The sequence below is a fragment of the Montipora capricornis genome, chromosome 12 (assembly GCF_036669925.1).
Source record: "Montipora capricornis isolate CH-2021 chromosome 12, ASM3666992v2, whole genome shotgun sequence".
NCBI lineage: Eukaryota > Metazoa > Cnidaria > Anthozoa > Scleractinia > Acroporidae > Montipora > Montipora capricornis.
The window spans coordinates 9,728,505-9,742,154 of record NC_090894.1 but is presented as its reverse complement, the minus strand read 5'-3'; the positions used below and the strand labels follow the sequence as shown (position 1 = coordinate 9,742,154).

The following is a 13,650-nucleotide window of genomic DNA, read 5'->3' as shown; positions in this document are numbered from 1 at the left end:
CTGCTATCGGGAGTCCAAGCACAGCACGTTAGGCTGTCATCTGCAGCTTGATTCATTCGGCATTTCAACTCTCCTGTCTGTGAATCAAAAACAAAAAAAAAATTAAAGGCAATTTTCTTTGTTAAGAAAGCTTCAAAATCACGACGTTGCGACATGCAATATACGTGGGATGACTTGTTAGCCGAGCACAGCAGGCAAAAAAAAAAATTAAACATGTAGTTATTTACTACAGTATTGGGAGCTTGAAGCTTTTATGTATAAAGCACGATGGAATTGTATTTGGTTATGTTGGTGAATATTTCGAGATTTTACCATAGGTACCAAAGCTTATTAATCTCCCTAGTCCCAGAGAATACTCTTACTTCACAGGGTTAACTACTGTTTCTCCTTTTCAAGATGCAGTTTTCGATAGTTTTATGCATCATATCATGTTATGAACGAATGGACAGATAAACAGAGGCATATATAAATGAACCAACAATGGATGAACACATGTGGCATTACCGGTAGCTGTATCATAGATGTTTCAAACCTCTGTGTTCCAAATCCACAATTCTGCACAATCCTCAGGACCACAAGCTATGAGATACAAGTCATCTGGGCTCCATGCTAGGTATCCCACTCCATATGAATGACCCTCTATTGTTTTAAAGTGTTTCGGTTCTCCATCCTGTGCAACCATTTTATAGGCCAAGGAAAAAAAGGAGAATTACATAACTGTACATTCATACATCAGTTAAAATTGTAGGAATGATAACTCCAGTTGTTTAAAGGCCTGACAACTGGCAGAGTGCTGTGAGCGTTAACCAACAACCAACAGTTTTAACCTGCGCAAATATTGCCGTATTTTCACATACAGTGTATCAAAAAATATGCACACTCTAACTAAATGCATTAAATAAAGCTTGTTGAACATTAACATGGAGTATATTTTATACTGTGGATAGTCTGACTCATCCATTCCTAGGATAAAGTTATCTGGTCTTTGGAGCATGTTTTTCTGATCGCGATGAACAAAGTGACATGGTCCGGACTTCCTTCTGTAAATGACTGTGTGGTTACTAAGCAAACGTTTTGTATTGTAACCTGCTCAAATTCCATTGTTTTTAATTCAACTTTGGGCTTTAACAACAAAGACAATTGTTGTCAGTCCCAAGATTAAAAAAAAAATCAATTAAAGATAGGCTTTCAAAGGTATTTTTAGAGTTGATTAACTTCCTAAGCTCACTGCAAATACGTACACAGCGTTAGCTTTCGGCAAGTTTTTATCACGAACAATCAAACAACTTTTTTACCAGAGTGCTTTTTTCAAGTTCTTACTTTTTTCTCAAAATCATGCTTGAAATTTGGGAGTGCGGCTTATCTACGAGTGCGGCTTATACGCAAGTTTTTACAGTATTTTATACCCCAATAAACTGAGAAGCCACTCTTAAATACAGAATACACCTACACTTATAAAATTATATTTACCAGCCACATCAAATAACTACTAAACTTCATGAATCATTTATACAATTATTATAAACTTTGCGTGTGTGTCAGTGTGATTTACAATGGCTCACATGACTCAACAACCTAAAATAAAATATATTGATACTCATCCATTTTGGATGCATTACTATAGTGCATATCACTTGAGATGTAACAACATTGAGCAGAAGCACAGGACCTTGATACGTGTAACTTTCAACTCATTTTCTTGGAATAAAGCTGGGGATTTTAAGACACCAATTTTATGCCCATATATCGGCAAAAATAAGATTGAGGCTGCATGCGATGGAAAATGCACGAGCCACATTACATCCATATAGGGGAATTTTTAAACTTGAAAAACCCCAGCTCTGAAACATAGTTAAACGCTTCAAGGTCACGAATGAGCTTCTGCACTAATACTAAGAGCTACTGTAATAGCAAGTGCAGGAGTTGCTTACCGAAACATCCCAGATACTAACTGTGCCGTCTCTAGACCCAGTAGCAAGTCTTAAGCCATTGTGAGAAAATCGTAGAAACCAGACCTACAACAGCATAAAGAATAAAGAGACAACATATTACTGTTTGAATCAGTAAATTGCGCGTAGCAGATCGAAAATATCATTCTTTCAGAGCTTACCATAACACCCGCAGAAATTTTTAAATAGCAGTCTGCAATTTGCACATCACAAATTTTCACATGTGAATTTCCTGCTTGCAGGCTACCGCTTTTACACTATCATTTCTTTTGTTGTGCAACTAGCGTGGTGGCGTTAGGGTTAGTGCACTCAACTCCGGATCAAGTGGTCTGGGTTCGGGTCCGGGCCGGGAGACGTTGTGTTGTGTTCTTGGGCAAGAAACTTCACTCTCACGGTGCGTATCTCCACCCAGGTGTATAAATGGGTACCGGCGAATTTAATGCTGGGGGTACATGTAACCCTGTGATCGACTAGCATCCCATACAGGGGGGAGTAGAAATACTCCTAGTCGCTTCATGCTACAGGAACCAGTGGCCTGATGGGCCACTAGGCTCGTAGCAGACTTTTCCAATGCCACATAAAGTAGAGGTACGGTAATGAATACCACAGGCACATACACAAGGGGCATACTCATCTTGATATGCATATTATGATACTGTTACAGTGCATCTCAAAACAATAAGGACTGGCGATTTGCAAAGTTCATTTTAAATTCCCAAACTTTGCTTTGCTAACTGCCTGTCCAAAGTTTTGTGAAATGCACTGTAAAGTGCATATACATGTGTATGGATAATTATGCATCATACATGTATTATAATTATTTTACGGTACTCGTATGTGTAGGTTACTTATTCTTGAGCTGCACTGTACGTGTAATTCTAATCAACTTTTTTTCTCCCAAATTACCTCAAAATCCTTAATAAGCCACACCAATGGTGTGCAATAACGTTTTGCATCTTTGTAATTGGTGAGAAATTGTCATAACAAGTTTTCCAATTGATTACCTGTACCCATTTACAGCGCATTGTTTGTTGTCTCGTTTCAGTTCTTGTGTCTGTATTTTCAAGGATTGTTATTTTCTTTTAGTTTGCTATTTGCAAAATGGCCGAAATTATGGAAACATTTCTTAAATCCTAATGTCCTACATGTATGTTCCTTATGTTGCACAGCCAAAAAGGCTATTCCTGGTGTGCATACCAATTTCAAACTTCTATACCAATAAACTTTACAGGAAATGTAACTCCTAGCTGTACTATCAAAAATCTTTTGAATCCTTCCAAGGCAAAAAAAAGTTGTCTACATACATGTATAATTATGTATACGTTTGATAAATTATGTTACTTTTACAGTACCTCATCACAGTGTTCTGTTAGTGTATATTTTGTTTCACATGGTAAGTCATCCCTGCATAATCGAAAGAGAAAGATGTACCATTACTTTTTTTAAAATAAGGATAGTTCATGACCACACCCTTGTTTGGTAACATTTAATGGGGACATAAAACCTTTGTCAAACGTTTTGGGTGACACAAACTTTTTTTTACATTCATCGGTCATAGCCCTTCCAATTTGTGAAGTCCTTTTCCAATGTTTCTCCCTACAAATGTGGATCCCCCAATGAAGTCAACATTGAATGAGGGGATTGTAAGTTGTTTAAAAAGCTGAACCTTTCATTCACTATAGTGTGCCCTATTGACAAGTACCAGGGGTGGATCTACAATGTAGGAGGAAGGGGGGGGGGGGGAGGGGGGGGGGTTCTTTCAGAATCGGGATCTAAAGTGCGCTTCTAAGCATATCAGTAACTGCTTTAAACATTAGGTAAACTGAGTGTTGTTTTTCTGACATGACTGGCAATTTGATGTAAGTCTTTAATTTGCACATGTCAAGTAAACTAACAGTATTCTACCAGTTGAGATATCATAAGACACCTGGGAGCTGGTCATTTTGTGAGTTTGTAATAATTAAGCCCCGGAGGAAGTGAACATTGATATTATACATGTACATGAAAGGCATATATACCATATGTACCACAGTGACTACAACTTCTGCTCCACAGGACTGAATAGCCGATTTTGTTAATACATTTCACAGAGGAGAATGCTTCTTACAGTGTAAGTTTGTTCAGGTTTAAATGTCCCTTTCAAAACGATTTGGGAAATTTTCCGAAAGCATTGTTGTTTGCACGGATGCTTGCATGGGTTTTGTGTGGAGTGTCCTACTCGATCATCAAGCGCACACAGTTCAATAATCCAAGACTAATATTAATGCTTTGCTACGGATAAACAGCCATTATTATCTTGTTTTTATGCCTGTGTAACAGGTTTTAAATGGGTATGAATACTCCCAGGGTCACCGTTTCTACTCAGGGGAATGTTGTTTGTTATATATAGTTGCATTCAAAAGATTTAATGAAGAGCGGTTGAAACAATGAGTTTGGCAAATGGCTGTTTACCTTCCAAAAGTTTAGTTTTGATAAGGAGTTTGTGAATGAGGCCAATAATGAAAACATGCAAAGGTTGCATTCTTGTGGGGAGTGTAGCAACGACCTTGACGTGGGAAACGGGAGAGAGAATTCTTCTATGAAATATCCTGATTGGCCAATTTAGTCCCTCTGACTGTCTGATGTCCATCATTGGCCGTTAGTCAGAATTAATGCTTCTAAGGTTCCAACTTTTTTAAGATAAAAAAACTTATGCAAGTCAGTTTAAAATCCGCTTTTTTGTGTTACCTGTTTCCGATTTAATTACTACATGTAGCATCTTGGTTTTATTGAATTACCCAATAAATCAATTTACTTTGACACGTAATTGGCTTCAATACCAATTAACAAAGGTAGAGATGACGTGGATTTTGCAACAATTCAACATTTCAGTCAGTTTATCCCAATATCACTGAGGTGTAAAAACTTATCATTTAGGATCCTTTCATTCGCTTTTGTGTTTGTCATGTTGCAGTTTACCCTTTCCGCAGTTTTAGGTTTGTGTAATCACAAGTTTGTTTTGCATCTGGAAGATGTTTAGAGTTTCAATTACAACTTCGCTTTTAACCAATGAAATCCCCGCTGCCTTAAATCTATTGTGCATTTTGTTGTGCAGAAAACTAAATTCTGCCCAGATTAAAACTTGGAATATATTCCGAGTAAAGAGAGTGCAAGGAAAAGAGTACCAAAATTATTGCTTAGGATATTAGCAATCATTAGATTGGAGTAAGAGTGAGGCAATGAGAATGAGTCTTCCATTCTGAGGATGCGTACTTGAAAAAAAAATGTGTATCAAACTTAGTTAACGTGTGTACTCAGAAGTTAGGCTTCTTGCTTGTAGAATTATCTATTCATACCTTGAACAACAGTGATCACTGAGTAAGGAAAGGGAGTGCATCCCAAGTTCAAGTTTAGTGTTATGATATGGACATTTTTCTTTTTGCAACTCAATTGCTTGATTAAGTAATGTTCTAAGGCGATGAGGGGGTAGCATCACAGATGCAGGTAAGAAAGCTGAAACAAAAAAAAAAAAACAATTTTTTTCACATTCATTCTGCATAATTTCAACAGCCAACAGAGGCTTTATCACCTCTGTTGGCTGGAAAATTAAATTCAACATGAACTCATACTGTACACTACAATTTTCCAAATTGTTATTTCCTGTATCAAAACTCAAGATTAACATCCTGTTTTAAATTTTAACCTCCCCAACTGGCAAGAAATGGCAGAAATTACATTTGGGAGAGCTTCATGGTATTTTGAATAGAACAAGGACTTCAGAAGCCTACCAATAGACTCCAGCCATAAATCACTGTAATACTTTAAGTAGAAAAGGATCCGTAATTCGTAACTTATACTGTAGCTTTAAAGTACATGTAGCACTCTAAACCTTTTACAGTACTTCTTAGGGCACAGTACCAGCCTTCATAATTATGACGCTCTCAATGGAAATCGTCAACTAAATGCCTAAACTAGCAACCTTGCAATGGACTGTGAAGCATTACATGTATATATATCCAGGGCAGAGTACTGCAGATCTTACAGTAGTTCTGTCATGCCACAAAATAGTGTCTTAAAACCCTGGTAAAACAGTGAATGAAAGCTGATGATGGTTGAAACTCTCAATACAGGTCTTTTGACCATTAACAGTGTTATGATGGTCAATCATTTCATTGACTTTGATCATGTTCTCACAATAGTAGACGATAGCTTCCTCCACTTGACCACCTGTGTGACTCCATTATAGTTCATCACAGGTTGTTCTTGACACTTTCGTGCATCAAGGACTTCCACAATAACTCCCCTATGCTAACCCATCTGTGGTGCAGCTGACCTACTTGTATAGTCAATAATCATCTAGCAGGTTGGCCATACAAATGATATTGATGACTGTTAATGACAGGAATTATTTTTAAAAAGCTCACAAACATATAATTATAATAATTTATTAACCATCCTGTACCCATTGAAGAGAGCTTGGGGGCTTCAATTCAGTATGACAATCCTTTGCAGCCCTATAGTTACCCATTCCTTGCACATTAAACAAATCTACACGTACCTCATTTTTTGCATACATGTAGCTGATGTACAGGTTGTATTAAACTTATACAGTTTTTAGGGTGTAGTAGTAATTTTGGAAAAAATAAATGTTATGTCCTGTGCAAATTTACATGCATTTTTAACACCCATAGTACACACACACCATGTTGCCACCTTACATTGTAGTCTATCCATTAGTTTTTGTCTCGAAAGTAATCCTTTGCCATTCCATTCAGCTCTCCTGTAAAGGTCCTCTTCATTTGTGCACATAATTAACCTGTTTGGGAGACAATCAAGCACATTTATGGCTAGGAACAGTGTTTAGTTACAGAGTTTGTGACAGGCTGCTAGCAGTCCCTTCTGTGTTAAGCCATACTTTAAGAAAACCGTGTTTTTGTCATGGAATCAAGAGAAATAGCTGAAAGAGGTTTGGGTTTGCCATTTTTCTTCATTGATCGTGTGGGAAAATAATATTGGCTCAAAAGCATACTGTTTGACTGACATCAAAGGAATGAAAGAACAAAGTGAAACATAAAAGGAATTTAAGAACTTTGTTGAAGCCCCCTGAATTTTTCAGCTGTCTATAAGAAACAATAACATTATTATTGCTTTTATCACATACAGGGAAAAATTACTGAATGCTGATTGGCTGAGATGGAGGGTATTTTTCCTTAATCACGAGGGCATGATTACTTGATCGGGATTGGTTAACAGTTGCTTGTCCAGAGCAAGCGAAGTTACAGGAGAATCTTCTTCCAACTTGAAGAACTTTTTTTACAGATATAAAAAACATTTTATTAAAGCACTATTTCTGTTGACTGCAACGTGATTGCGTTCCCTGAGAGAATTGCAGGGTATCGAGGGATTTTCTGTCCGGGGCTCATAGTTTTTGACGGTGTGTTGGAGTGAGAAAGTAGAATAAAGTTGAATTTTTTTCATGGTAGCCGAGCGAGCAATTTGACTTTTAGCTCTTTCGAATACGTGGTAACTGAGGATTTGATTACTACGACAAGATGGCTGCTCCCACTTTTAAGAATCCGCTGATATTTGGACCGGAAGTTTCACATGAGCCTTGGAAAAATGAGTTTGAAATTTGGCGCTGAATGACAGTTGCGGACAAGAAGGAACAGGCACTTGCAGTCGAAATTGATGTGGAAAAGTTGAGCGACAAAAATGGATTGCAAACTCCTATTCGGGATTCTGTCGATGGAACATGTGAAAACCACACCAAATAATTATCACAGAAATAATTATCACACAAATATCACAGAGAAGAAGGACAAGACATGTCCAGCTTTATCATCAAGTTTGAAAGGAGGTATGATCTTGGCAAAAAGTCAGATAAGTCATTGCGCGATGTTGTTGTTAAGTTTCAAATCCTTGACTGTGCTGTTCTATCAGAAACGGACCAACGGCTTTAACTGCAGCTAACGATTTAAAGTTTCTCTCAATGAAATCTGCACTCAAGCAAATCTTTGGAGGTTCATCACAATCAGACAGTCTTGTGAGTGGCGGTGGTATCACAGTTAAGCAGGAAAGTGTGTGCTCTACAAAGTCTGGTAGTGCACATCATAGGTCCACTAGGAGATCTGTTTCCAACCACTGCTCTAGCGGTGAAAAAGGACAGAAAGTGAAGAATACACAAAAGGGGATGAATCCATTTGACTGATATGGGAATCGCACAAAATGTGCCATATGTGGATCTGTTTTTCACTGGGTAAAGGACTGCCCATGACAGGAAGAATCTGATGTTCACAAGGCTGTTTGTGAAAACCAAGAAGAAACAAGGGATTGTAATATAACTTTGCTTGTAAGATATGTGGATCCCAGTGAAGTACTCATGTGTGAAGCCTTTTCTACCGCAGCTGTTGACACTGCTTGTACTAAAACAGTCTGTGGCCAACAATGGTTGAATAACTACATTGACCTTCTAGATGATGATCAGAAATTGCAAGTCAAAAGAAAACCCAGTGATCGCATCTTCAGATTTTGAGATGGTCAGCAAGTCCATTTTGAACAACAAGTTACCATCCCAGCTACGATTGATGGTACAAAGTGCACCATTGAAACTGATGTCGTGGAAAGTAAGCTGCCTCTTTTGCTGAGCAAGAATTCCTTAAAGAAGACTCAAACTTTTGACTATAAAAAATTGCGATAAAACATTTCTTAAAATCATTTTAAGATTAAAAATTATTGCTAAAAGATTTGCTAAAAAGCGACGACGTTTCGACGTTAGCTAAACGTCATTATCAAGTCAAAATATTTGAGTGAGTTTAGGTCTATAAATACTAAAAAAAACAATAGCTGATTAAAAGCTGTAACATGAGTAAATAATAAAAATTAAAGAAAATATTAAACAAAAAGTTTTGCACGTACATGTTACAGCTTTTAATCAGCTATTGTTTTTTTTAGTATTTATAGACCTAAATTCACTCAAATATTTTGACTTGATAATGACGTTTAGCTAACGTCGAAAAGTCGTCGCTTTTTAGCAAATCTTTTAGCAGTAATTTTTAATCTTAAAATGATTTTAAGAAATGTTTTATCACAATTTTTTATAGTCAAATGTTTTTCGAAATCACTTCTTGTTCGAAGGCTCAAACTGTGTTAGATATGAACAGTGACACTACAAAAATGTTTGGTCAGCCAGTGCAACTGTTTCAAACATCTTCAGGCAAACCATGTTTCAAAAACTCAAGATGTGGAGCAAAGCTTCATCCACAATCCACACCAACATAGAAGTGCAGGACCAAGAGTCAAATCCAGTTGACTCGAATAAGATCAGACCTGGGCAGTGTGTTACCTTTCAAAAGGAAAATCAGTCAGATGAAGTAACTGCCAGAGTAATTAGCCGTGCTGGGAAAGCAAAGTACATGTACTGGGAAATACAAACATTGGTATAATCTAGAATATCTAAATGGTGAACGGAACCAGGATCTGTAGATTTGAGTAAAGTTCATAAGTTGTAAATCCAAGAGACACCCACCCGTAATGAGGAGCTGCCTGGTGAAGTGATGATTTGCGGTAATGTGGCCTTTAGTGATGCTAAAGATGCTGAACTTGCTAGCTGGAGAAACCATGATGTCTATGGAGAAATATTAGACCAAAGAAAAGAAATGCATATCTACCACATGGGTCCTTTCTAGATATTTGAAATAAGATGACTCTGGTATTATCCCAAAAGCTAGGCTTGTAGCTCGAGGGTTTGAAGAAGAAATTCTGTTCCAAAGTGATTCACCTACTTGTGGAAACGAGTGGCTAAGAATAGTCATGGCTATTATAGCACAGAAAGGGTGGTTAACCAACTCAATGGATATTAAAACAGCCTTTCTTCAAGGAAATTATGTGAAAAGAGATATAATGATACGGTCACCAAAAGCAGCAAATGCCCAAAGTAAAATTTGGCACCTTGAGAAATGTGTCTATGGGATAAATGATGCATCTCTGCACTGGTATAAGAAAGTCAGAGAAGTCATGACTGAAGCTGGAGGAAGATTGTCAAGAGTTGACCTAACAGTATTTTCATGGTATGATAACAATGGAGAGCTGATTGGAGTGCTTGCTGCTCATTTTGATGATTTTATCTGGGGGGGGGGGGGGGGGGGCGGAAAATTTCAGACAGACTGTGATCGAGCATGTAAGGCAATGCTTGAATGTGGGAAGAGATAGCCAAAACCACTTCAAATATTTGAGCCTGGAACTGTGTCATACGGATGAAGAAATTCTTGTCCACCCGCAAAGTTTTGCTTCAAGTCTGAACCCAATCAAACTGAGTAAGCCAAGGTCTCTCGAAAAGCATTCTGCAGCCACTAATGAAGAGAGGCAAGAACTGCGCTCTAAAGTCGGACAGCTTCTATGGATTGCAAGACAAACCAGACCGGACATTATTTACATGTATGATACAACCATTCTGGTTTCAAAGGTAAAGTCAGCTGATGTGAAAGACCTGTTGGATGCTAACAAGGTGATAAGAAGGGTGAAATCAGAGTCAAACTGAAATTCCAGAATTTAGGGGAAAGCGACTTACACCTATTAATATACAGTGATGCATCCCTTAAAACTACAGCAGATAATGGGTCCCAAGGAGGACAGATTGTGTTCCTGGAAGGAGAAGATGAGAAGTGCATCCTCATCTGTTGGAAATCCAAAAGAATGAGGAAAGTTGTGTGAAGTACTCTGGCAGCTGAGATCTTGGCAATGGCTGATGGGATTGACCTTGGAGAATTCTTGGTAACCTTGTTCTGTGAGTTGGCTTATGGTGTGGCAGACCCCCAGTTGTTGCCTATAAAGTGTATAACACATTGCAAGTCTTTTTTGGATGCCATAAAATCCAACAAATTGGTCAGTGAGAGAAGGTTACATTTGGAGCTGTCAGCCATCAAGGAAAATTTGAGCAAAGAAGATGTCACTGATGTGAAATGGGTTGAGGCTAGTGAACAGCTTGCCGATTGCCTAACGAAGCATGGATCCTCTCCAATCAAATTATTGAGCATCTTTGAGAGTGGCAAGCTAGCATGAAATTGACATTGAAAAGAACAATGCACTCCATAGGAAAACTGTTGAGTTTATTCACAAGCTTTTGTTACAAGAGGAATAACATTGTTCTGATTATTCATAAGAATGGCTCTGCCCCAATCGCTTTAGAACCAAGCAAAAATTAGATTCTCAAAGTTGCAGGCAGAATGATAAATTGTCCCAGGATGACAAATCAAAGGGTTTTTGCTTGATTGCTTACAGTGCAAAGTGTACGTGCAGAGGAGTAAATACCAGGAAGAAAAAATCCACTCAGTTCTTAGTTTTCAAAATTTTGTACCACTGCTGGCCTCTGTGATTTTACAGTGACCTACTCTGACCAAGTTCAAAAACATAACAGAGCTTGAATTTTACCTTTTTCTCCCATAATAAGACAAGCATAAAGTCCTTTCGTTATTATTGTAGATTGGACTGGATTTGAACAAGGACCCCAAAAGTTTAACACAATCATTCTTATGACTACACTCACTATATTCAATAACTTGATGGCAACAAGAGGAATATTCAGCTTCTGATAAGATACTTTTTATGCATGACAGAATGTGAATTACTTTTCATTGGTTTGTGACACTCTTTTGGGATCCTTAGTGCAAGAGAATTGGGATTAATATTAATTTCATAATGGAGCACTGATGGATGGAGTACACTTCAAAGTCTTCTGTGTGAATAGTATAATAATTATTTTTATTAATAAAACTTGAGATACGAGGCAGCCTGCAGTTGCAGGTCAATTTCCAGGAGCCCAGTGAATACAAAATTAAATATTTAAATTAATGGTGGAAATTTACCAAGAGAGCCAACTAATGAAAAAAGAATCATGCAAGATAACTAGTTCCCACTTATCTTCAATCTCCTGCGGTCTAAATTCTCTACAGTGGATCATGGAACAAAATTTCCATTCATTATCTTTAGAAAGGGATTCCCTGCTTGAAGGTAAGAGTATTATGGCCTACCCACAACAAAAGCCAAAGAGAGACCAAATATGTAAATTTGTTCCTTAATTCTCTTACCCACTCAGCTGATGCACCCTCTCCTTGTTGCACTTCAAAGGAGTTAATTCTGTTCGCAAACAATGAAGGGCTTCTATAGGTTTATCCTCCTCCAGGAATTCTAAGAACTTCTGTTCCATAAGGCAAAACTTCATTTTCTTTGAAGAGTACATGGGTTTAGGATTAACAAAAACAACAACAACAAAAAATAAGTAGCCACAGCAATACAAAAATTAACTTTCAAATCCTAACTCTGAACGCTCACACGATAATATAAAGGGAATTTGACGAAGAGCGATTGATTTATGAATGCAAATTCACTTTTAACAAGTCATTGCCCGAGTTACAACAACATCGCGAAATTGAATGGTGCCACAAAACATGACAATATCAACTTGCTTTCCTCCCACAAGTAAAGAAAGTCTTCATTATACCAACCGATATATCATCTTTGTTCTCTACCAAAGGTCTGAGCTCTTTGAGGATCGCGTCCGCCTTATAAAAAGAGAGAAATCCAGTCAGATGGAGTGTACAGCCCGACACGACAATTGAAAGAGGCATTATCTGCGAGAGACACCCCACAGCTAAAAAAAAAATTCACATATTGAATGCCAAGCAACAAACCCTTTCCCAGTCGCCGGCCATCACGCTTTCTCGAAACTTTGCAGCGGATGGATGTTCGAGTCTACAACCTGATTCCTGTATGAGGACATCGACTGATTTTCTAAGGGATAGAATAAAATAAACATCAATAGAACAAGCCCCGCATCGGGGAACCAACAACAGGAGATGCCAATGAAACTCGTTGTCCTTTGACTGAAAACCTCATTATTTTCCACGACACTCACTTCAAGCCTAAGCCTTGCAAATGCTGTACAATTAATCGCACGATATCTTCGTCGTTTCTGTGAACAATCTTTCTTTTAAGATGGCTCTTGCTATCTCCATTGGCTATGCATTCGCCATTAGAAGTACTAGTTTCGCCATCACTTCCACTAGCAGTCCGTTTCGATTTGTGCATATCGGACTCAAGGCCCAAGGAAAGGCGCGCCCTTTTTTGCGGTGGTGGAGACAGTCCACCTTTCTGTTCGTCGTCAGACGAGGCCAGGGTAGCTGAAGACCACGAAGATAGCCAGTTTTGATATAATTCTCAGTAGAAGAAGAGAACCAACGACGGTAAGACAAAGACAACCACAGCTCTCTATACCTACATATTGTGAACTGACGTCATCGAAGTCAATAACAAGGAGTCTGGGTTCTAATAAGACATTCGCCAAATTTGGAAGACAATATCAGTTCGACAAGTTACTATGACAACATTTGTTGCCCATTTATTACAAACATGTAAAATAAATATGTCAAAGCATGCATCGAGACACATGTTTTAAATCAGACCCAAAAAGTGTGAAAACCTAGGGATCTATTTGAGTACCGTTCGTAGAGACAAAATTACAAGGCTCTATGGTATACTGATCTCGAAACTCGAGAGAAGGGACTCATTGGAGGAATCTGAGCTTAAATAATTTTCATCCATAAGAAAATTCATTATTTCATAGATCTTTTAACTGCGTCAACGCCGGCAATATCTCCTGGCCTTGGCCAAAGTGCACCGTATCACCCGTTTCCACCCGTCCAGGCGTGCCATAGGCAAGGTTCATTTG

General features: G+C 38.1%; 1 protein-coding gene across 1 annotated transcript in view; it reads right to left on the bottom strand.

Moving 5' to 3' along the window:
* Positions 1-13,227, bottom strand: part of LOC138026489 (WD repeat-containing protein 26-like) — a 24,433-nt gene extending 11,206 nt beyond the window's left edge. The window contains exons 1-10 of the mRNA XM_068873867.1: positions 12,838-13,227; positions 12,614-12,713; positions 12,428-12,484; positions 12,011-12,147; positions 6,647-6,744; positions 5,285-5,441; positions 3,302-3,353; positions 1,932-2,015; positions 533-670; positions 1-77 (exon numbers count right to left, since the gene is read on the bottom strand). The exon at positions 1-77 is cut by the window's left edge and continues 43 nt beyond it. Coding sequence (XP_068729968.1) covers positions 1-77; positions 533-670; positions 1,932-2,015; positions 3,302-3,353; positions 5,285-5,441; positions 6,647-6,744; positions 12,011-12,147; positions 12,428-12,484; positions 12,614-12,713; positions 12,838-13,010 — 1,073 coding nt within the window. The 5' untranslated portion in view covers positions 13,011-13,227. The remainder of the gene's footprint in view (positions 78-532; positions 671-1,931; positions 2,016-3,301; positions 3,354-5,284; positions 5,442-6,646; positions 6,745-12,010; positions 12,148-12,427; positions 12,485-12,613; positions 12,714-12,837) is intronic.
* Positions 13,228-13,650: the final 423 nt, after the last annotated feature.